Source organism: Symphodus melops (genome assembly GCF_947650265.1).
Source record: "Symphodus melops genome assembly, chromosome: 21".
In the NCBI taxonomy this organism is placed as follows: Eukaryota; Metazoa; Chordata; class Actinopteri; order Labriformes; family Labridae; genus Symphodus; species Symphodus melops.
The window spans coordinates 9,928,609-9,953,308 of NC_136711.1; the positions used below are offsets into that span (position 1 = coordinate 9,928,609).

General features: G+C 44.0%; 2 protein-coding genes across 4 annotated transcripts in view; both read right to left on the reverse strand.

Annotated features, from left to right (window-relative positions):
* Nucleotides 1–24,700, reverse strand: part of LOC306842289 (heparan sulfate glucosamine 3-O-sulfotransferase 2-like) — a 264,943-nt gene that overhangs the window by 102,987 nt on the left and 137,256 nt on the right. The window lies entirely within an intron of this gene.
* ankfn1b (ankyrin repeat and fibronectin type III domain containing 1b) overlaps nucleotides 1–24,700 on the reverse strand; it is a 135,472-nt gene that overhangs the window by 82,929 nt on the left and 27,843 nt on the right. For all 3 annotated transcript variants that reach the window (XM_079372423.1, XM_079372422.1, XM_079372421.1), the window contains 2 exons: nucleotides 17,180–17,361; nucleotides 12,748–12,986 (listed from right to left, as the gene is read on the reverse strand). In XM_079372423.1, coding sequence (XP_079228549.1) covers nucleotides 12,748–12,986; nucleotides 17,180–17,361 — 421 coding nt within the window. The remainder of the gene's footprint in view (nucleotides 1–12,747; nucleotides 12,987–17,179; nucleotides 17,362–24,700) is intronic.

Sequence of the window (24,700 nt, forward strand, 5' to 3'; positions counted from 1 at the left end):
TGTGCAGTGTGTATTTTTGTAGGGGGGAAAAAAACAACTAAACAAAAAAAAAATCACAGATTTAAGTACTACAGTTAAAGTCAAAACTCAAGACAATAAGATTAAAGGAACTTGAAGGTGATGGATGAGAGACTTTAAAATAAAGCTGGATGACATGGGGGGTACTGACAGTCCAACGGTCAATGCACGAGGGCTTACGTCCTCCAAATGGGCGGCCCAAGCTTGAACCCGACCTGTGGCTCCTTCCCCACATGTCATTCCCCCCTCTCCCCCCCCCCCCCCCTCTCTCCTCCGTCCCTGACTCTATCCTCTGTCCTCCATCACCTCCATTTGAACGAGAGGAACGCGGATCACACTACACAATCGGCACACCCCTCAGATAGCTTCAGATGCACGAGCTGTACAACAGGAGGATAATGATTGACGGCTCCTGCAGCGCTGTGTTCACTGGATGAACAAACACTCGCACCAGAGTCATTGAGCTTTCCATAATGCTTCCATAAGGCATTTTGGTCATTTGCATACACGTTTAGTCAAAGTGATCTACGTGCATCAAATAATGTCAAAGAAAACACATGTTCCCAAGGATCTGCATATCAGTAATCTGAACACTCGCCATAAACACACACACACACGCTCAAAGTATGATGGGATCGGCGCCAACATCTGTGTTTGATATTATTTAACTAACCGCTTATTGTGGGAGCCCACCAGCACCACGGATGGCGTCTACACTGTATGTGTGTGTGTTAGTCTAGCTGAGCGCTCCGGCGTCCATTCAGACACTCTGGCAAGCCGCTGTTGTGTTGTTACATCCTTCAGGGTTTGTGTGTGTGTGTGTGTGTGTGTGTGTGTGTGTGTGTGTGTGTGTGTGTGAGAGTATGCGTGTCTGCATTTCTGAGAATGTGACTGCATACCAGTGTGCAATGTGTGTTTCCACAGACATGTGAGAGCAGTGTGAGTGTGTGCGGTGGTGTGGTGCCCCCCCCCCCCACCCCCCCTTCATAGTGAAAGCCGCAGCCTCAAACCACATCAGAGAGCGTGTGGGAGACAGAATGACAAGGCCAGGAACCAGCCAACGTCTGCAGCCTGCAGCCACACACAGACACAGACGCACGCTCGCACACATTCATCACACTTACCCATCGACTTATTGACACACGCTGTCTCTCTCTCTCTCTCTCTCTTTCCCTCACACACACACGTTTAACACCAACCGTCTTCACACCACAAGTCCCATCCAGCGGTCCACCGCTGAGGCCGAGGATGCCGTCGCAGCAGAAGGAGATGTTTGTGTTTGAATATTTTTCTCACAGAAACACATTGACGGAGCGGAGGGCGAAAACAGGCTTTTCGACTGTGGATTTTGTTTTTAGCATTTTCGACGCGGCGCAGCTGTCACTCATTGCCGTTCGGGGTGACTGAAAATGAAAATATTTGAATTATTTATTTACGTTCATCTCACCCGAGCATGGAAATAAACTGCACCCGGGCGATAAATAGGCGAACAAAAGCTCTGGAAAGGAGATGATTACACACACACGCAGGCGTCCTTAATTGCGCACATTCACTGTTGACGAACGCAGCAGCCGAAATACGCACACATTCATATCGAAGCACACTTGAGCAGAGTGCGTGCTTTCCATTTTAGACACACACACACACACACACACACACACACACACACACACACAAGCATGTTGCAGACGGAAGACCATCCATCCAGTTTCTCATACTGACACACACATACACAAAACAAAGCCGCAGCGCAAGTGTGGATCATCCATGGGTCAGTGGAAGTAAGAAGCTGTGTTTTTCCTTGTGGTGGACACACATCAATTTCAAGGAAATTGCTCGCCCCATTATTGGAAAGTGTTACCGGAATGTCAATTAAGGGGGAAGTTTTTAACCTCGCACCACACAAATAAACAGTGCACCCCGCTCCCCCCTTGTTAAAGGCGGTGTCAGCGCAGACACAGAGTCTGGAGGGGGCAGAGCAGTGATGGAGGGATGGAGGGAGGCCAGGGGGAAAGGGAGAAAAGAGGATACAGGAGTTTTTGGTGCTCTGAAAGAAAATGCTTTGTGCCCCCTTCTTTTATGCCCCAGGCCCCCTAGAACTCCTGAGAACCTCTCCAAACCCGGCACTCTGGCCTCGACTCGGGCCCACTTAAGGTCAACCTCAACAGGCAGGATCTGTTTGACAGCTGGTTGGATCCTGTAGGTGTGAGTGCAGTGGACCAATTAAAGGGCAGGTCAGCGGAGGAGAGATAAAGCCATCGAAGTTAGAGGTGGGAGAGAAGGTAGACCAGGGAGGGAGAGTGTTGTGGGAAGGAATATGCAAAAAGGTTTTGTTTGTTTAGTGCCGACTCGCTCGTGATTGGGAGTTTAACCGTCTTTTAAAGTCATGTCTGTTTCTCAACAGAAAAAGAGAAACCAGGAATTACAAGAGAGCAAGGCAGTGAGAGATGAAGAAAAAAGAAATCTAACAGAGACTAAGGGAGAAGGTTACATAATGAAAAAAACAACAACTCTATTCCCTGAAAGAATTTCAATGTTTTGGAAAGCATTATGACCATCCATCCATCCATTTAAACCAACCATCCATCCAGCCAACTATCCATCCAACCATCCATCCATTCATCCAACCATTTAAACCATCCATCCAACCATCCACCCATCCATTCATCCAACCATCCATCCAACCATCCATCCATCCATTTAAACCATCCAACCATCCATCCACCCATCCATTCATCCAACCATCCATCCAACCATCCATCCATCCATTTAAACCATCCATCCAACCATCCATTCACCCATCCATCCATTTAAACCATCCATCCATCCATCCAACCATCCATCTATTGTGCCTTTTCTTCAATCTTTTAGAATACAAAGGTAACAGGGAAAGTTATGAAAACATGAAGTGTCAAGTTCCTTTTAAACATAGAATATAAAAACTACAGAAAAGGATAAGGACTACAGTAACAGAAAACATGGGTAACAACTTAAACATCTGAACTCAAACTTCAAAATTCTGACTTTATAAACTGATTTCCGATTCAGACTTTCAAATCTACGTCACGTGCCAAAGCTTTTCTTTTCATTTTACAGACCAAGTGTTGAGATTGATGTCTGAATTCTGACTTCATCAAGTTTCCTTGAGCTTACAATTCTTCAGTTCGCTTAGCAGACACACTCTTGTCCCGAGCGATGTACATCTGAGAGTAGGTAGAACACAAGCAGTGATCTAAAACGGAGAAAGTCAAAAAGCTTTAAATCCGATCAGACACAGGTGCTGAGGCAAAGCACAACACCAAGAGAGCTCGTATCAGCATCAAACCCATCCTAAACAATGCCATATTTATTATTAAACAACAATCATCATGTATATCATTGAGTGCGTAGGTGTTTATGAAAGAGCTGGGTCTTTAGCTTTTTCTTAAAGTTGCAAAGGGACCCCATCCGTTTGGTAGATCGTTCAACCACCGGGGGGCGAAAAGAGTCCAGTTAGAGACTTGTAGCAGAACTTTGTGGGTCGTAGGGATTTAAGACTTGAATGATCGATTTCAGGAGCTGTTTCTGTTGCTGCACTGTAAATACAGGAGATGAACAGCAGAGTGACATGTGCTCTTTTGGGTAGGTTGATGACCAGTGGAGCTGCTGCGTTTTGGATCATCTGCGGCGGTTTGTCTAAGGAATAACTCACTGCATTTCAGGTGAATGGAGAGCAGACAGAGCATCTTATGACCTGCATTGATGTCATCATTCTTTGACAAAAATTGGACAGTATGCTGATGTATCATCCAGTTCGTTATCAACGTTTTAGCCCCACTACACTGAGTAGACTCTTTAAGGTGCTGCTATACAACTTGGAGTAATCGCTGTGCTACTGGCGGATGGAGATCACAGAAAAAGTTTGGCCAACCTCCTAAGTTTAAGTAGATTTCGGTGCATTTCTCTGCAGGGTAGAAAAGGTCAGGACTGTTCAGTCTGAAAGCAGACAAAGTCAGGGTACAAAGAAAACAAGAGGATTTAAATAAAGTGATTACAGAGAATAACTCCACTGTGCCAAATGTTTCCTGATGTGGTTTAGAAGTCTGATTTCTTGGTTCAGAAGTAGGAGAGGGGAGAGTTCTTATACATCATCATTAGTGACTCCAAAGTAATCCTCTGCAAGAGCTCCCATGTCAATAAAACCAGCCTCGACTGCAGGAAAAAAAAAAGTGCAAAGAGCGGAGAAATAAAGGAGAGGGGAGAGTGATGGAGAGCGAAAAGCTGAAATTCTGAATGTCCAGAGCCGCAGGAAACTTTCACATGCCTTTCTCGGTCTGTTTTGTTTTGTGTGTTCGTGTTAAAAAATAGTGAATATTTCTAACTGAGAAGCATGTTGAAGTAAAAGGTATTTTCCCTCGTGTCTTACGTCAAATAGCACACTTATTAAAATCCATTGAATCAGAGCAACTGTGATTTAGAAACACGCTCGTAAATAAAGAGGAAAAGATGGAAAAGAGGAAAGATGGAAAAAGTTGATTAAAACCAGAGAGGGTGAGATGGCTGGAACTGTGATGAATTATGTGTGATGATGTGAGTTGTGTGTACGGTCATTCAAGTGTTGACAAAAGAGCCGACCGTAACCATAAATGTGTCTTTCCAAGCCTGAACCATTAGAGCCGGGCATGTTTCTGGAGCAGACTTCAAATGTGAACTGCAGCTAACTTTCATCACTGGGCCTTGTGTCCTTAATTAGCGTTAGCCACCGATGCTGCTAACGAAAAATGATGTGCTGAAAAGAGTTTACGTTAAGGGATACTCCGCAAAAACACCCATTTGAGGGCGGTTGTCTTTGTTTGTTTATCCACATAAATCATTTTAACGGCATTCACGTTATCCATCCATCATACATCTGTATCCCAGAGTAGAATAAAAAAAAACACAGAGGTTAGGAGAGAACAAAAGCTAATAATGATCCAGATTCAAAGTGTAGGAATTTAAAATTCAAAATGCTGAGCAAACAAAAACACCACTGTCACTGTTACGTTTAGAGAAAGTCGTCAACACTCTCTCTCTCTCTCTTTTTTTTCCTCTCTCTCTTTTTTTTTGGTGCCTGTTTCTGTGCATTCCAATAAAAGTCTCCTCAGATAATGAGCGCTGGTCGGCTCCGATGGCAGTTATGACTGTCCGCTGTGGCGTCTGTGCGTTAGTCATCGCAGGACGAATGAGTCACCAGAGAGAAACCTCAAGCACCACCCAGGTAACTGTTCACTCACACACACACACACACATTCAAAAACACACAGATCACTGAGATGAGTGAGGTGACGGATTGGGAAGCTGGACTGTGTATTATGTGGCGTTATGCTGCCACCAAGTGGACAACGTAAGACTGTACAGCGGTTGTAAAGGTATGCGGCTGAAAAAGATAAAGCATCAAGGACAGATCCGTGTGCACAGTACAGAATCAGGACCAAAAGGAAAGATAGTGGGCTGTATAAATACACATGTGCATGTAATTATTAAGGCACCTACAGACTCTTTTTGACTGCCACAGGTACCCATAATTATCTAGGCAAATAAGACCTTTTCTGGAGGAGTGGAGGCGTGAACACTCTCGCTTCCACTTACTTATTTTAAAAATTTTCACGAAAGGTTTCGTTTTTATTTTTAAAGAGCATACTGGTGATAAAATTAGCGAAAGGGCGAACATAGTATATATGCATGCTGAAGGGCCTCAGCGTAGTTAATCAAGCTAATAAGCCAGAGGACTCTCTAATGCAAAAAATATAAAAAATAGTTCACTCCTTGCAGCAGGTAAGATGAGAGTGAAGGAAAAGGGGAGAAGGTCTAAACAAAGACACGGGGAGTGATATCACAGGAAGAGAATCAGTGCTCATCACCATTTCTTCCCCCTGACTCCTGTACGGCCAAATCATCAGGCTAATTACCTCAGCGTTTTACGATGCTAATACAGCAGAGGCCCCCGAGGCATCCCGCTTTGATTGAGGCCTCCGGAAGTAAAGCAGCTCAGGGGAGAAGTCGCTCTCACTCTGCAGCCACAGAATCACCGTAGATGCTTAAATGCTTGGCGGGTGACAACGCAAGGCCGAGAAAAATGACACCCAAGTCTGATCATGCACTCGCTGATTCTGCCTGTGTATGCAAAAAAAAAGGAAAATAAAGAGAAAGGATAGATCACACCGAGGCATCATAGAGGAGAGAAGAATGCTCTCTCTCTCTCTCTCTGCTGTGAGTCTGCATGACATGTTCTGATCAACTGATGATTTAAATATGCAGATGTGTTCATGTACATAAAGAGCAGAGAAGTGTGATCCAATCACAAGCGGTCACTGGTGACAAATGTGAAGACACGTTCTAATCCTGCCAGGTGTCAACTGATGTCGCTGTCCACTTCAGATCAGAGTGTTTTCACGATGCACAATAAGGTCAGGGTGTGAACAGTCCCAAGATGTCACAGTCAAGTAAACGTTTGAAGATGTTCACAATGAAAACATCTGCCACTCATGCACGCAGGTATGATCTGATCCCGGGTCATTAATCCTCCTTATGTAGTGCTTCCAGGTTGAGTTAACAGAATCGTCTTCTCTTCAGCACACAGAGCTTTTACCATTCCTGCAGAGAGTAAACACCAAAGTCTGCAAGTTTATCCAGACCCCAGACTGGTACATTCTGCTGACTTTAAGCAATCTGCCCGCAGGGAGCTGATAGAAAGTGCTGGAGTTGATAGCAGTATTAGTTGAACTACAGAGAACCAATTTTGTCGGTGGTTAATAGACCAAACCCAGAAAGTAGATGGAATTAGGAAGTCCAAAGTCCAAATTCTTTTTTATTTCTTGGGGGGGCTTCATAGGCTTTACGATGACCATTGTTCATTTGGGATTGATATGAACACTCTTCTCCGCACTAAAACTGATAATAATGAATGAATAAATGAATGCGTAGTTATTAAGTCCTTTATTATCTTTTCAATGTATTTTTATTTTATCTCTATTTATACACACGAGCATATCAGCACTTTCACGGCCATGACGTTTACAGACTATCTGAAGATGCTGTTGATATGAGACGGCATCTTACACGCAGAAAGGATTTATTACAACAAAAAACATCATTTCGCATCCAAAACAGGTTTAGCCTGTAGCTGTCTGAAACAGACGGTTAATAAACCACTAAGCTGCTGTGAAGCTCCAAGCAGATTTCAAACTGTGAAAGACGTTTCTCTTTCGCCCTCAAAAGAAAAAAAACCAAAGTAGACATTTGGTAACGATGAACCGTGCTCCCTTCACGGTTGAGGAGCTTTTCCTCCATCTGAACCCTGAAAAAAGTCGCTTGTGAAACTATAGATGTACATTTTATCAGTTCACTTCACTGCAGCTGATCCGTCCATCGGTCCAATGCTAAGAATCTGCAAAGGAAAACAAATTCAAACCGGTATATGAGGACCTTTGTGCCTCAGAGTTTGTCCAATCCTATTCCTGCAGCTTTGAAACATCCAATCAGTATCTTCCCCTAAGCTGTCGATTCACACATCTTCTTCACATAGCTCTGTCTAACATTGCTAAATCGTTCACAGTTGCCTCAAAAGCAAAAGCAATTCAGGGTTTTAACCCGGTCATCGGTCCCATAGCTTCCTTGTTCTTCACCTTGTTCTTCTTGCACTTCATCATTGGTTTCCTAAAAAAACACTACAAGATGCTGCCATGACTGCTTGTCTCCTCAGTTCTTCAAATCGCAGCCTTCGATCCAGCCCTCGTCTCAAACAGCAAAAAAAAAAAAACAGTGTTGAAGGAGCCTTGGCTCTTTTAGCTCCACACTCTCTGGACTCATCTTCCACCACGGATCAGATCTGTTCATCTGCACAGAGGAGCCTTCTCACAACTCTCCCTCCTTGTCTTGTATTTGGGTTTGAACTTGATTTCTAAAGGCAGATTTTATGCCAAACGGTTTCACAATGCTGACACAGATCCACACATGCATTTAGAAACAGCTCTGCACTGTCAACAGTTATTTTGGATGACTTTCTTTCCCTTTGGATTCCCTGTATTTGTTTTACTCCTGTGATTGAAGTGTGTAAAAGTTCTACATACATAGGGCTATACTTCCTTACTTACACGATTCAGAGTCTTTGAAGATGTTTTGTAAGCAGATGATCCGTCAAGGCAGATATGTCTTTATGAAGTCATTATTGCTTTGCAGAAGCCTCGGAGCTCGAGATGGAATTGATTTTTTTTTGAATAGGTCCCTGCAGTCTCTACCTCAAATGAGCGCTTCCTGTGGGCAAGGCGAATGTGCTGATATTCAAACAGATCGTGTAGCAAGATCAGAACTGACAGACGTGAATCTCGTTCACGCTCTCCGTTAACACCTTTTCAATATCTGCCCGTACACTGAATGATCTCGTGCGTGTTTTTTCGTGAATGACAAAGTGTGAGCACACTCTGTGCCCATTTCCTGACAGAACACTCCAAAACGGAGGCTTAACCACAGCGAACAGTGACTTTATCTATGACACCAACCCAGAGCCTTCTTATCAGAGCCATGTGCTGAATATCATCCGTCTCATTGGACAAACTGGGTACCACTGAGTTCCCCGCCTGTGCTGTGCAGAGAGATCTGTGAGTATTTATCTAAGTACATGATCACTTTGAGATCTCTCGCGGGGAGTTTCCTGGGAAGTTGGAAATGGTTACAAATAACTATTAGCATCTTTTTAGATAAATTGGCGGTGGGGGGGGGGGGGGGGGTCCTCTTGTCATGATGCAAACAGAGAGTGTAAGTGTGCAGGGCTGCAAATAAGCACGGCGAACGCATTATGTAGCTGCAGGAATTCCATCATCAGAAATGATACGGCCGGTGTTTTGATTATGCGCCTCGGCTCGCTGCTGTTACGCTCTGAGTTCATTTGCACACTGTGACATATTTAAAGTGAAAAAAACAACTACACGCACATGCTGGCTTTCAATTAGCTTCTCACCTCTGCATATAAGGAAACAACGTCGAAAGATTCAATAAGGAGGGACGGAAACAATCAACGTGTGTGTGTGTGTGTGTGTGTGTGTGTGTGTGTGTGTGTGTGTGTGTGTGTGTGTGTGTGTGTGTGTGTGCTTGTGTGTGTCTGTGTGTCTGTGTGTCTGTGTGTATGACTGGTTGATCTGAGTTTTGTTGCTATCATCTGCCAGAGGGAAATTAGCTCGTTAGCTAAATCTGGTACAAAGCATCTTATTTTTCTACTCGAACATTAAAACACGACTTATCAGTTGATTATTATTACTTTGACTGGGCAGCTGTGGCTCAGTTGGTAAAGTCTGCTGTACCTCAACCGGGAGGTCGAGGGTTTGATCCCCAGCTTCTGTAGCTACATGACCACTGTGTCCTTGAGCAAAAAAAAAAAAAGAACCCCAAACTGCTCCTGCTGCTCGGGCGGCAGCAGTGGGTGATGCATGTGCATATATGGCATTAGTCACTTCTGATGGGTCACTTTACAAGGCAGCCATTAGTGATTGAATGGGCATGGCCATGTGTTTGATGTCCCTGCTGTTAAACCTTCCACATGTTGAGTCTCTGTTAAAAAAAAAAAAAACTATCAACGACTGCAGTCCAGACTGGCTCTTTTAGTTAACAATCAGTCAGGTGCTCTTCAAGGATTCGGGACAACAGTCTAATAGCTGAAACAAAAGGAAGGAACTGTCCTGATGAAAAACAAAGTTTCAGGTGTAAAAAGGAAGTTCAAACTGAAACGCACAGGGACGAGTCTCCGCGTCATCAGGACAGTCCATTCCTTTTTGTTTCAGCTATCAGACTTTGTTATGATTTGGTGCTGCACATCCAAACACTGACTGTAATCATTCAACTTTAATGTGGACACACATCCAAACAACCGCACAGGACGCCGTGCTGCAGGTATGAGAACGTGGAATATATCATGTGTGTTTTCATCCTGGCTCATGTCTCTAACGTTTCCAGTCACGTGCAGAAGTTTCACCTGTTAAATAAAAATGTGTATGCTATAAGCCGTACTGAAGCGCTAATGCACCACTTCATGGAAGTTAACACTTGAGCCGACAGCGCTCAAGTTCAAGTATACGCTCTCTGTCTGCCTGCTGTAGCGTAAATGAGCTCTTTGTGAGTCAAAATCAGCCTTTTGCCTTAAAGTGTGCCAAAAATAATCGCCTTGACATTGTCATGTGCCGTGCTGCATGACACTGAACTAAAGAGGCGTCACCTTGAAAAACAGAAAGACATGCCGCCGTCCGAGAGTGACACTGTAGGACACTGCTGGACACGGGGACATGAGGTTGTACTGTGGAGGCGAATCATTTACTCTCACGTTAATGCACAGCTTGGCAGCTTTACAAACATGGAGGTGCATCAGCACCGGTAACCTTCATTGTTCCTTGAACTTCCCAAACACACACACACACACACACACACACACACACACACACACACACACACACACACACACACACACACACACACACACACACACACACACACACACAAAATCCCTTTGTTGACCAAGAGAAACGTCTCTCACTCTGTACACCCCTCAGATATCACCTGCTCATACTGTAGGTATTAAACACGCTCTTCTTCACGATAGTAAATAAATGCAGTATGTGCTGCTGCATCCTTCTTCTCATATTAAGGTATTGTAACTCTGCTGAGTCACTGTAAGCTCTCAAGAGTCAGACTTCAGCTCTTTCTTTACACAGCAGCACGACTGCTCTTTATGTGCGCCAGCAGCTTAAGCTCGCAGCTGCTGCTGCTGCTGCTGCTGTTGTTGTTGTTGTTGTTGTCACTGTAGTTGAAGCCAGCGGAGCTCCCGGAGAGCGTTCTAAGTGACAAGCAACAATGAGCCACTCCGAAATGTACTCTCCTCGCATCCCGTAAACCAACGTGCCGACACGGCGGCTTTTTGTGCGGAGAGCGAGAAAAGAGAGCGGCTGAGCGAGGCAGATAAAGAAACACAGAAGAGACAGGCGGCACAGATTCATTATCTGGAATACATTAAATCCGTCCCTACTGAGGGAAGAGCAGTCCTGCCTTTTTTTTCCCTTCTAATGAGTAGAAACACATTCTGCAGTCCCTTATACTACATATTGCCTTTAGAAAAAAAAAATTAAAAAAAATTAAATAGTGTAAATAGTGGAACACTGCTGCGTTACATAACCTGAAACCTGATGAGCTCTTCATACGTTTTTAGACAGACGGTCCCCATGGAGCCGTGAAGAAGAGTGACACTGAATAAAAGGCGTTCGACTATGTTGGATATGTTTTAATATCCGAGCCCAGTTCCCGTTCCTTGATACAGCTCAAATGTTTGAGGATGAAGCATCCACACAGGCCTGAACAAAGCAGTCACAGAAACACTGTTGAGGGATTACTTGACGATCACAAACATCACAGTGCCTTACTGGAGGAGAGTGGAGCGTTGCTAATGTCAGTGATTCGCTCATAAACACACATTAAATCAGAAAGGTGTTGGCTTCAATTTCAAACGCAGAGGCCGATACACACAGTACAAGCTGTCTTTTGTCAGATCCGTACCATGTAGTCCATGTATCAGAAAGAGCAAGAGGAAGGTAAGCAGGGGAAGAAAGAAAGCGTGAGAACATCTCTGCACATAAGGAGTTTTTTTTTTTACATCGCCTGTTTGGAGTCATTAGATGATAAAATAGCGTGACGTCTCACCCCGAAGCAGCCTCGGCAGGTCATCAGATCAAACGCTGTCCCCATCTCACCGAGAGAGAGACGCCCGGCTGCTGGAGTCATGCAAATGTTTTGAAGTGATCTTTATTCCCTCCGAGATGGAGCTCGAGGTTCGACCTCGGTCGACAGAAGAGTCCTTTGTCAGGAGAAATTCAGACAACTCAAAGAGCTCCACGGGGCTTCCATACAAATCCACAGCTAGACGAGGGGACATCATCTCCCCCCCCCCCCCACCACCTTACATCTGCTGGTTTCCTGTTGCACCTGAGACACCGGAGAATCAATTACAAAGTTCAGGCTGGTAATGAGCTCTCCGGTTACCTGATCCAGTGACCGGGGGAACAATATAGAGTCTTCAATCTTTAATGCTCAGCAAGCCTGCTGTGGCCTCACGTCTGGAGAATACTACTCCAAATAAAACAAACTACAACTGATCCAACTCAAGAGTCGGACATCGAAACTTCAGGATTCTGCGCTTGTCAGATCAAATACACAAAACACGGGTTTCAGACCCGTTTTACTCGTTCCAAACTAGTTCTTGACTCTGACAAGGAGAGCTTGAGGGACGCCGTTTTAATGGCTGAAGCTGAATAATTGACGAAGTTATAATCCTGTGTAATCACGTCCTTTGTTTCAGTGATATTAATGAAAGCACTTTGAAGCAGCAGCGATCAATTCTGTCCCCTTTTCACGTTGCTCTGCTCTCTCTCACCTGCACGCACACACGCGCACACACACACACACACACACACAATCACAAAAGCAACTCCACTCATTAAGAAAACTCGATTAAAACGGGGGAACAGAGTGATTTCAACTCTAGTTGGACGATCATTTGCATACTAAATTCAGACACAGACTTTCAGCTGCCGTCTTCCTCATATCAACCATGCTTCGTTTTCTTTTTCAGAGAAGAAAACAAGAGCTGCATCCGGAGACAGAAGCCGTCTCACGCTGTGAGTGTCTGTTTAAATGTCTCACGTGAAGGCCGCGCCTTTCACCCAAACTCGTACTTACAAACTTCCTCTTCAGCTTCCCCTTGTTGCCTCGGCTCGCTTTGCCCTCGGCCGCGGTCCCCGAGCTCGTTTCCGAGCCCAGGTCCAGGTGGTCATCGGCGGAGACGCTCTTGCGGAGGTAGGCGGCGCGCGCTCGGAAATGGGAAAAGGGCGACTGGGAGCGGGGGCGGGCCTCGCCGCATCCTCCACGCTGGGCCTCGTCTTCCCCCTCCATGTCATCCTCCAGACGCCACAGCTCACCTGGACCAAGAGCACAAAGAACAAGACGCATCAGATGGATGATGAACATTTGTTTCTCTGACTCCACTGAGAGCTTGGTAAGTGAAATGTCTCCAACCTGATCATAATTCTCAGTCTGACTTCTTAATAACTTGATGTATGATTCTGTACACTTGATAGAAACCATGTATGATACTGAGGAAGGAAGAACCTGTGGTGTGTTTTTCTCTGAGTGGCTGAGATGAACGTGCTCCACAAGATGTAGTTCAGCTGCACCAATCACAGCGGACTCCCATCGCTCCGCTTCCTGTCGGCATCGTAAGCCAAACTGCTAACACTTCACGTTAACTGTCAATCATCCGAGTACGTCACAGGAACTGGTCATTAAGACGAATGACAAAAGACTCCAGCAGGGTAAATACTTGTTGTTGTATAAATGAAGAATTTCACATCATTTATAACTGATTGGTCGCTCCGGTATTTCACAGACGTCATCTGTGATTGATTCTGTGTTCCAGCTTTGATGAAAAAACATTTTGAGGTTTCTGATTCGGTTTGTGTGACACATTACACACCAATTGTAAGTGACTGGGACAAACGTTTGATTGGTCACGATTCTCTTTGCGGTTAAAAATGAGTCCACAGTTCTAAATCGCTCGTATTTGTCGACCTATACTCGTTGAAAGTAGCTCCTCTGAAGCAGGAGCTAAAGAGCAGCTACAAATAGTTCCTGTGGCGCAGAATGAATGAAAAAGAGGAGGAGGGTTCCAACAGAAGTTTGAAGAAGTTCCGACGGTCTGAAAGCGCCAATCGTGTTCAGTCAAAATGTTTACAGAGTTACATATCATGTGTCTTTGATCACTCGCCCACTTTTCATCCTGTGCACTTGTAGACAGATTGAATTTTGGTTGAAGAATTGCTCGGTAATGAAAGCCTTTATTTAAAGATGTTCACACGAGCTTGTTTGGCGGTAACAGCCAATATATGTGTGTGTGTGTGTGTGTGTGCGTGCGTGCTTATGAATGATCTTTAGAGTGTGAAATATTACATTCTCAGTTCCGCTGTCTGAGCAGGCGCAAAAGCACATCCTGCTGTTGAAAGCTGGGCCAGATGATGCTGCATCAGATGACAGAGGGAAGCAACTCCCCGAGCGACTCGCTGTCACTCTTAAGGGAGCCTGATGCTGAAACGTGTGAAGGAGCTCTACCTGTAAACAAATTGAATTCAAAAAAAAAAAGAAAAGAAAAAAAAGTTGTCTCCTTTCTAATGTGGAGAGAATGAGAAAGGGAGCCTCATCATGGTCGATGACAGTGGTTGCTAGGCAACAAGGAGGTCACGTGAGACCTAAGTGTCTCGCAATCTGATATTTGCATCAGAGCTGCAGTCGGGCAAAAAAAGAAAAGAAAAGGAAAACAGGCGGCGAGACAGACGCAGACGATCTGACTCGGAGAGGTGAAGAGAGGACAGAGCCTCGTCCTCGTCATCAGCGTCACTAAGACCTGCACAATTAAAAGTACAAACTGCACAGAGCTGCTGGATTAGAGCTGTGAGGGCTCGGGCGGCTCGCTGCTCTTTTAACAGAGTGGGTTGATTGAGGACCGAACGTTCCCTGAATTGAGAGAGAGGTGCTGATGTGTAATCAGAAAACTTCATTTTTACATGAACTAAGCCTTTAAGAAAATCAATACCGACTTATTGTTGATCAATTATACTTTATTTATAGTCAAATGAATTTGATTTTGATTTTTCGAGAAAATGAAAAAGTGAACCAAACTCTAGTTTTACTCGGGACCAGCTTTTCATTTCATGTTCTGAATCATCTTTGAATGGTTTGAACCAAATACGAAAATCCAAACTTATCCAGCACAAGAGTTCATAATGCCACCGTTACTAAGATACGAGTATCGCAATAACAAGTCTGAATTCAACCCAATAAACAAGACATGCGTTCTCCCTCTGCAGGCTTACAGTTCACTGTCGGATGGAGAACTGGGTTTAAAGACCAAGCTTCACAGCATTCTGATGCAATCAGACAAAGCTAACAATTAGCTACCTGAAGGTTTGTTTGTGCCAATGCTTTTTGGAATTGTTTCAGATTTAGGAGGCACATGTTGCAAACATGGCCTCAGTATAGTTCATATGCACTCTATATAAATTGGTTTATGTCATATCCTTTTCACGAGGGTAGGATGGTATGTTACCTCCCCTTTCAACTTTTCTACATTGAGCAGACTAACTTTGCGTAACAGTTCCAGGAGAAGTTAAAATGACATTTTTCCCTGAATAAAGGTCAAACTTGAAGTCTTGTATATTTTTACCTGTGTGTATGCTGATCTCTGACTTCTCTGGGACTCTTTGGAGGTCTCACAATTTGAATTGGATTCTTTGAATCACGATTCCATTCAGAATTGATTTTCGATTCAAAACGATTCTGGATTCAAAGTCTATTTCTGGATTAGTGGGCACTTCAGGATCTACGCCAATCATCTGCAAGACTGGTTGGATTTCTAGAAAATGAACCTCGATTATTACTTCATTTTTCCCACCTCAACTATTTCGTTGTTGGTTTATTTTAATGGTAAAATGGGCAAATGTTGTGTTTTTGTATTCATTAATCTTGCGACAAAAATCTGACAAGCTTGATCAGTCTTGAAGTTCTCTTACCATCAATGAAAGGAAGAGCACCTGTCACTATGGGATACAAAACACAAACTGCGTTCTTTACAAAAAGGAAAGATGTGTCTTTTTTTTTTGTTCTTTGACTTTTCGACTGTTTGTTGTCAGTTTGTAGCTCTTCTGTTGCTGCCGCTCTCTCCGTGTGAATCCAGTGGGACTTTGGTTAACTTTGTCTCATCCTCTCCTCTGATGCTTGCTGCTTCTTTGTTGTCTTTGTAGAGTCACACAGTGTGGCGTCAGGAAGTGGAGGTCTGAGTGGGTGTGTGAAGCCTCTCTTGTATAAAACATCACAAATGACGACTGATCATGACACAGCGTTTTTTTTTTCTTTTTTCTTTTCTCTTGATTGTGCTAAACCTCATCGAGCTGCTGGTGTGTGGGAGCTTTGACGAGTCGAGGCGAGTGACGTCAATCAGCAGGGACAGGCGGCGGCTGACTGTGTTTACGTCTGTCAGTGTGCGTGTGAATGAGAAGGAGTGAGGCACGTTCTGCTCGCCCCGCACAGCTGGAAGCTTCTCTGGCAAATTTGGAGTCCGTCCATGTCTCGGATACGGCGTTAAAGGGTTAGAAGGGAGATTACTTTAACAAATGAGCCATTTTGGAAGAATTGAGAGAGCTGCTAGGAGCAGAATGAAGTGATGTTTAATCATCCGCTCGGAAATTATGAATGTATTCAAACTTGCTGAATGTGGGTCACTACTGGAACTGTTTAAAAGTGAAAGCCTCAGAGTGAGAGTCTTCAAAACAACTCTCTGATGAATATTTGACAGATTCTGATTTTAACAGCAACATTTTGATTCATCACTTAAGTGCAGCTCTATTTGATTTGTTTTCCTACCATTTTTTTGTTTTTAAAAGCTTCTTTTTCATCCGTAAAACTCACAGCTGCGAACAGCAGGGGCTTTTTGCACAACATTTTTCACCAACTCTGAATGCTTTCATTTGTTAAAGAAAAAATAAAAATGTCATCCAGCCATGAGATGAAAGCTATCTCTGTCAGCAGATTGCAGCATCAAGACGCACCGTGACGGCCTCTGAGGTGAAGGAACTGAGTTTGATTTGTAAACAAAAGATAGGCGGGGAAATAGCAGGATTCAGGAAACAGCAAATATTAAAAGAAGCAAATTGTTAAGTTGAAGTTTGAAAGGAAAATTAAATATTTGACACACCTCGGAGGATTTTATCTCCAGCCTGAAACCGTTCTACCATCAATATTTCAAACAAATTAGGAATTAGAAGGTCAAAGAAACAGCTGGTTTAGTCGCAGAAAGGTAAAGAATATTTCACCTGTTAGTGAAGGAGCCTGATTGATAATTGTGTGTTGATGTGTATTTGGTAGAACGCACTCAGGCTCTGTCAAAGTCAGATCAGTCAGAGGCATTTTGTGAACAAATGAGCAGATCAACAAACAGAGAGGATAAAGACTAACACAGATGCACTCTGTCCTGCAAGGTCGCCTGCTGATTCTGTAAACACGCCAAATCCCAAAAGCAAACTTCCCCAGTTCAGCATTGTGTCAGCCTCAGCGTGGTCTGTACCTGCGGGTGGCAGGGTGCACGCCTTCGGGTGGCTGCTGGCAGCAGGTGGGTTCTTCCTGCGGGGAGGACTCCCACCAATCAGATCAGAGTGATGGACCCTGGAGACTGTGGGGGACTGGGGGATGCTGGGGAGAGTCCGGGACTTAGCCAGTAGGGGTCTCTGCAGCTTTCTTTCCAGTGACCTGATTGGACGACAGAAATAGAGAATCAAAATGTTGCTTCAAAATAAAAGCCTGGTCTGCGTGAATACATTTGAGTCTGACCGATAAGTCTGTTGACCAACATTATCGAGGTGACACTGGCCCATAGCACTTCATCTATTTTCCCAAACTGACATTTAAAAAAAAAAAATAATAATAATAATTTTGTATACAATTAAATTTCTCTGGGAAATTCAGGTTTAAAACACACACAAGCAGAAACAGGACCTTTGGAAATGTTTTCATGGAGAAAAATCAGAGTGAGGGGAGTGAGGCTGCAGTGCACACAGGGGGCGCCGATGAGGTGTTAGGTAGTTTTGGTGCCTTGCTCAATGGCACCTCAGCAGTTGTTGTAAAGTGAACTGACACCTCCAGACAAAGTTCTATACTTTGTCTGTAGAAAGACATAAACCAGAGCTTCCAAACCGACGCTGAGCTACTGCGCCTCGTGTAACTGTGGAAGTCAAACAAACACTTCATTGGCTTCCTTATCAGGAATGGGTGAGAAATATTTATCGGCATCTACTTTTTTAGTTTTCTAAAGATGTATTTTGGGTCTTTTTGCCTTCATTTGATAGGACAGTGGATAGAGGAGCCACATGTCGGACTTGAACCTGGGCCGCCCGCTTGGAGGACTTTAGCATTCTACATTGGGTGCGACCTCACCGATAGGCCATCTGCGGCCCTGTTGGCATCTGTTTAAAAAATCTAATTTGGTCAGATTAAAACTACCTCCGGTCAGATTAAACTTAAACATTTACCAAATGCTGAAACTCCCCTTTAAACATGTGCTCAGCTGCTTCCATGTAGAAGGTCGCGTTCATCTGTCTCATGTGTTCATACATTTTTGGTTTAGGTCGAACTCACCGGCTTCAGCTACATTTTGAATGAGGATATGAATAGCTTCCCTTCTTATGCATTTTATGAACAGAGAGCACAAGTGTTGCACTAAGGGTTTCCTGTGTTTGCTTTCGTTCAATATTGGGAGGAACTGTCTGCATGCAGACCACACTGTTTGAATGTGCCTGTGAAGCTGTCTCTGTGCAGCAAACACCCACCTATACACACTCTGACACACACACACAAACACACACACACACACACACACACACACACACAGGACACCATTAATGAGCAACAAGAGAGAAGCTGTCTGATCAATAGCGAAATTGCTTCCACCTCAACATAATTAAGCTGAAGGCCATTTGAAACACAAGCAATAGAAACGACTTTGTTTGAAAGAAAACTGCGCACAGTCCAGCGGGACGCCAATCAATGGGTTCAATTGCAAGATCGTATTAATAGCAAATTGGTGACAAGCCACAACACGGTCAAACAATCAGCATGTGAGTCGTGATAGATAAATGAACAGGCTTTTAATTTCATCAGCCTGTTTCATGTCAATATGTTTCTCAACAAGGTAACGCTGGGTTTTTGTTTTTGTCATATTTACAATCCTTAAAGACATAGAACAATTTATATTAGCTGACATTACAACGTCTGTGCTCAATAATGCAAAGAATGTCCTTAACGTCTATGAGTGTTGTTGGTAAAATGAAACAGAAAAAGATCTCACCAACACTCAGTCACTGCAGTAAATCCACCCTCCGTCTCCGGTTCTAATCAGCCTTCTGTGATCAAATACAAAGAAACGTGGCCAACCTTTCAGACATCAGAGGCGGAAGCGAGCTGACCCCGAGACTCTCGCGTGACAAGTTTGAGAACAGAGCACATGAGTCCAGGCCAAATGTAGCGAGCTGATATTAACAGCTCATTCTGACCAAAGTGATGAATACCTATGTTTTTTTGTTTTTTTTAAAGGTTTATTTTTGGCCTTTATACCTTTATTGATAGTGAAGGACAGTGGATAGTCGGAAACGGGGAGAAGAGCAGGGAGGGACATGCGGGAGGGTGGCCACAGGCCGGACGCGAGCCCGGGCCACCCGTGCGAGGAGCAAAGCCTCGCTATATGGGGCGCGCGCGCTGCCACTGCGCCACCGGCGGTGAATACCTATGTTTAAGTGTTATTTATTATTATTATTATTATCATTAAGAGTAGTTTATCACGCTCTAATAACCTTTTGACTTTTGAAAAAAAATAAAAAATGAAGCTAGCAATTAGCTTAGCTTAGCATCAAGACCGAAAACAGAAGGAAAGGACTTGCATGACTTAGTCTTCAGGTAACAACATATGGAAAGCAGCACTGTAAAGTAATGTGATAATATTGTGTTTCTAATTGTATAAGATAAAAACAATTAAACACAATCCTAAAAGTTGAATGAAAATGAATGCACGGGACTTCCAGGCAGGACAAAAGAGTGGACAGGAGCCTTGCGTCATGCCGCACCATTAAAGACTAACCATCTTCTTTCATTTGAAATAAGACAGTCAAGGATTTGGGAAGATCTTCTTTTCTAACCCTCTACAAGCTATCCTATAGTCAGAAAGTTCCGGTTTGAGGGGAACTGGACACAAAGTGCAGCAGTTAGCTTCCCATAAGAGCCCCTTTGTTGTCTGACCTGTAACCACATATATGCTACATATGTCATATGTTACATCCATAGAGCAATATGGACAAACTGGGTCTTAAATGGATTATTATATGCAATGTGGCTTTCGATGCAAAATGGGTACGATTCATTTAATGACCTGCAGCAACACTGGAGGCATGTGAAACAGTTTTTCTGTCTCTAAGACTTCTGTGAGGAAACATATCTTTTTCTTGTCATGTGGTATCAGGAGGGGGGGGGACGGACTCAGAACTATCATATCATCACATCCTGTACTGTCAGGAAGCCGACAGCCGATGTCATTAAAAGGAATCTTCATTGCTTATCGTAAAGAGCCGGTTATACACGCTTGTAAATGCTTGACTGCCAAGTGGAAGAGCATTGAACACAGACATGGATTGTCGAGAAATGCTCTGTCATCATTACTCAGTTGTAAATGCATAACATTATCAGCCTCTCTTAAAAGCATTTCGTTTTCCACTCTGTGAGTGAACGTCTTGATAGTGGGTGAAATACTTCAGCTCTCGTTTCATTCTCCTGGATGTCTGGCTCAGGAATGTTTGGGGCTCGGGGATGTTTATCACAGGGGAGCCATCAGGTGAACAGACTGCCTGCTCTAAGTCAGCACATCCGCAGGCTCCAGAAGTGAAGTGCTAACATCCAGCCCGGCCGCTATCAGCCAATAAAAGCCTCCCCTGATGGATGAGGTGGGTGTTAGAGCTGTGAATATTTGACCTGGGATCAGAGAAGCCCTGAAAGAGATTCATACAGAGACGCATGTGTGATGATGAATAATGCTTTTGGAGCGCGGAGAAGCAGACAGACGACGGTGACTGTAAAAACACAAAAACACTTTGATAGTGATAGAAACAGACAAGTCTCTCACTCCTCAGCGATTCACAATGACCTGCATGAAAACACATTAGCCTGAGGCACACACAAACACACACACACACACACACACAGACTCTATCACACACGCCAACAGCCATATTTGGCGTGAGATGAAATCTCTCAGGGTCCATCTGTAAACACACACACACACACACACACACACACACACACACACACACACACACACACACACACACACACACACACACACACACACAAACACACACATAGTGGCCTCGCACCAGCACGTCAGGCTGATAACACACTGGGCCAAGCAGTCGGACCAGACCACTTCGACAATTTGGACCTCCCTCATCCTGCAAACCTGTTGCTAGGCGACCATGTCTACAAAAACAGGAAGAGAGGAGAGAAGAGAAGAAGAGTAGGACAGGAGGTGAGGAAAGGACAGGTGAGAAGGGAGGAGAGGAGAGGAGAATTCACAAAAACACTGCACTTTCCTCTGTAGTAATAATCATGTGCCCTGCACGTTTCTTCAGCCAAATAAATGATGTCTGTGTCTGCAGTCAAGGGCGACAAGTCTGCTTCTTTGTTAGACAGTGCATGATTTAAAAAAAAAAAAAAAAACACCCTCATTCTTATTTTTTCATGAATAAAAACAACGGCCAATGAGTAACTCAGGAAAAGGAAGAGGAGTGATGGCCAAAGGATTCTAGATGGTGTGAAAAGACTTCCCTCCACCAGATAATGTGTTTATTTCAGAAAGCCCACGCAACCAGCAAAACTCAGCCTGCGTTTCTCCTTCCACTTTCTTCTCCTCCATCACTTTTTTTTTTTTTTTCTAAACTTGATTGACGAAAAACGGGATTTCAAAAGACGCTGTAAAACCCTCCATTGGGTCTGTCTTTGGTGGCTCAGGTTTTAGTGCAACACACATCGAGCCATTTGTTCAAGTGACCTCTTTTTAAAGCTAAAAGTAGCACATGTAAGCCCCAGACACTGTGCAAATAGGAAACTGCGACTGTTTTTAAGTTCTGCCATGCCCTGGTGCCTGACTGAATCTGGCTCCAGTCTGAATGATGCTGAATGGATGGATGATGCTGAATGGAGCTGTCCGTGGTGCTGAATCACCTTCGAACACACTAACAGGAGCACACTGCTCACGCTTATTTTTCGCACACAGCGGCAGAGATTTTACGAAGAGGCCGAAGATTTGAGCTCAGTGATGAAATACTCGAAAGTTTAAACACAGACTGGAACAATTCAGGTTAATGAGCGTGAACTCGTATTTCCACTATTTAACTTCTTTTTTTTTCTTTTTCTTTCTTTCTCCAAAGTCCAATCTTCACCCTCTCCCTCCGGAACATGAGCAGGGATTAATGTTCCATTTATGAACACACTGTTCTTCTGCATGTGGATTCTCATTCATGAGCCAGACTCACTGCTCTGTGCCGCCGAGACCTTCATTAACAACAAGTTTCATTCAGCTGTTCGTGTTCAGCCTCTTTTTGGATGCAAATGTGGGTTTTTTAGGAAAGGTGTTGCATCATCACATTCTTTCTCCTCTTATTTCCTTTTTCCACCCAGAACAGTTTTAACCATTCTCTTTAAGTATTTCTCATGCTCAGTATCTTGTTTTCCCTTTTAGAGATTTGTTCACGGGGGGGGGGGGGGGGGGGTTCACACATTTTTCAACCCTTTAAAAATTGACCCTCTGTGCAGGTGATTGCAAAGATCTTCTTTCAACACATCACATGTAAATGTAGGAATCATCTAACGGGTTGCTGTTTTCTAACATAGTGAGCCTCAGTACAGCGTTAGAAGACCCTACAAACCTTAAATACACTTTCTCTTCTGCAGACTTCATTTATATGAAGAAGAGACTCTCAATTCACCTTTGAAAATATCCACACCAAACACCTTAAATGAACCGAGTTCAGGTATCATTTGAGTGTTAAATATAAGACAATAGATTTTAGTCAATATGACCCTGGTGGATTAATGAAGCAGCTTCAGTGAGTAAAGGGCGGTCGCTGCGGACCGCAGGTTTCTCCCTCTGCTTTCACAGAACGGTCCCCCCCCCCCCCGTTAACCTCATCATGACATCATCAGTCCTTAAAAGATGGCGTAACATGACAGCATTCGTCACGGCTTGGTCACAGAGAGGATGCACTAGGAGCCAGCTGTGTGCAGAGGACACTTTCCTCTCGAGTATGCTGCACGTTATCGACAGGCACGCTCTTTTTGCAGCAAAAACTCCAGTAGGATGTGAATTATGAAAAGTTAGCATAAAAAGCTGTCTCTATCTAGTTTGCACACGAGAGACAGTCTGCGAAGGTCAAAGTGGGAACATTAGTAAAAAGGAGGAAAACGTTTTCCTGCTTTAAGGACGAGTGGGATGTCAAGTCTGTACTGTACTCAGCAGAGCTCCCAGCACACTGAATATGAGAGGCAGTGTCATTTCTTAGTCTCAGCAGAAGGAGGGCTGGTGACTTTCTTTGTTTGGTAGACAGCGCTGCATTGTTGCAGATACATTTCCAATAAAAAACTTCTCCTGGCTCCGCCTCTCTCTGTCCAAGCAAAAAAAAAAAAAAAGAACGCACGGATCAGCTCCTCCTGGTACAACAACGCCTCAGGCTCCTTCAGGGTGGATTTGAAGATACAGGAAAAAACCAGTAAACAGGGACGGAGTAGATTAAAATAGTAACTAAAACGGCAGACTTAATTGGGAGATAAAAGCCAGGACAAGATGGAGGGGCGTAGGAAGAGAAGTGGCTTCTAAGACGGAGACAGTGAGTGGGAGAGACGAAGACAAAGGCTCTGAGAGATACGCAGGGTTTTTTCTACTGGCAGAGGATATGAGAGCTTCTTCTTTTCTTTTTTTTTTTGTGTCCCACATGTCCACCCACATTAACACTTATGCTGGGATGATAATGTTAGATTTGATGGACGTTATGAAGTCTCGGGTAGTGTAATTTTATTTACATTTTTTCCCACACCGGTATCCTGATTCACACTCTCATCCTGGTTCTAAAATGTAACATCTGCTCAGATTGGAGTAAATTCACGAGTTCTTTTACAACACAAACAGAGATCTTGGTGGGGTTTTTCTCCCATTCTATGCCTACTTTAAAAGCAGGCAAAACAATCACATCCCCTTTTCTAAATGAAGGCCTCTAAACAGCTTCAGTGTGGCGCAGACGTAAACAAGCTTTGCACGTGATGACAGTCTGTGAGATTTGTACGTTTTAAGACAAAAAATTTTAAAAAAAAGGAACAAGGAGAAACGAGATATCGCTAACGCGCTGTTCTGTTTCTCTCCTTGCACAGGCCTGTTTCGAGGGGACTTTTATTTTGAAAGGGTAGGTTAAGGACAGGAGTTTTTATAGCACACACGCACACACTCCAAGGTTGTCTGGGAAATACAGAGTGGAAAGAGCTGAAGGAGAAAACATTTTACAAGCGGCTTCTGTCTGCCCTCCAGGGAGGATCCGTATATACGATTTTCTGGAGCGTCTTAATTATCTGAAGCGGGGATTATTCAGGAGACAGGATGTACGGAGAAAAAAAAATGTACACAGGAGGAAGACCTCAAGCAGAGAAAAAAAAAACAAACAAAAAAAAGCGCTCCACTCTTCCCCTTCTGCATGCAGCACATCGACTTCACGCTCCCTCGTTCTATCTATAGAAAAATCCTCTGACCGATTTCAACGGTTTCACCAGCGGGAAGAATCCATAGTAGCACCACCGTGTACTTATGTAACACAACACACGCTCGCACATGCATGCAGAAGGAGCAGGCTTACAAACACCTGTGTGCATGACAGCCCTCTTTGCACACACACACACACACACACACACACACACACACACACACACACACACACACACACACACACACACACACACACACACACAGAGAAGCTCTGTTTCTAACAACAGGAACAGACCAGAACCT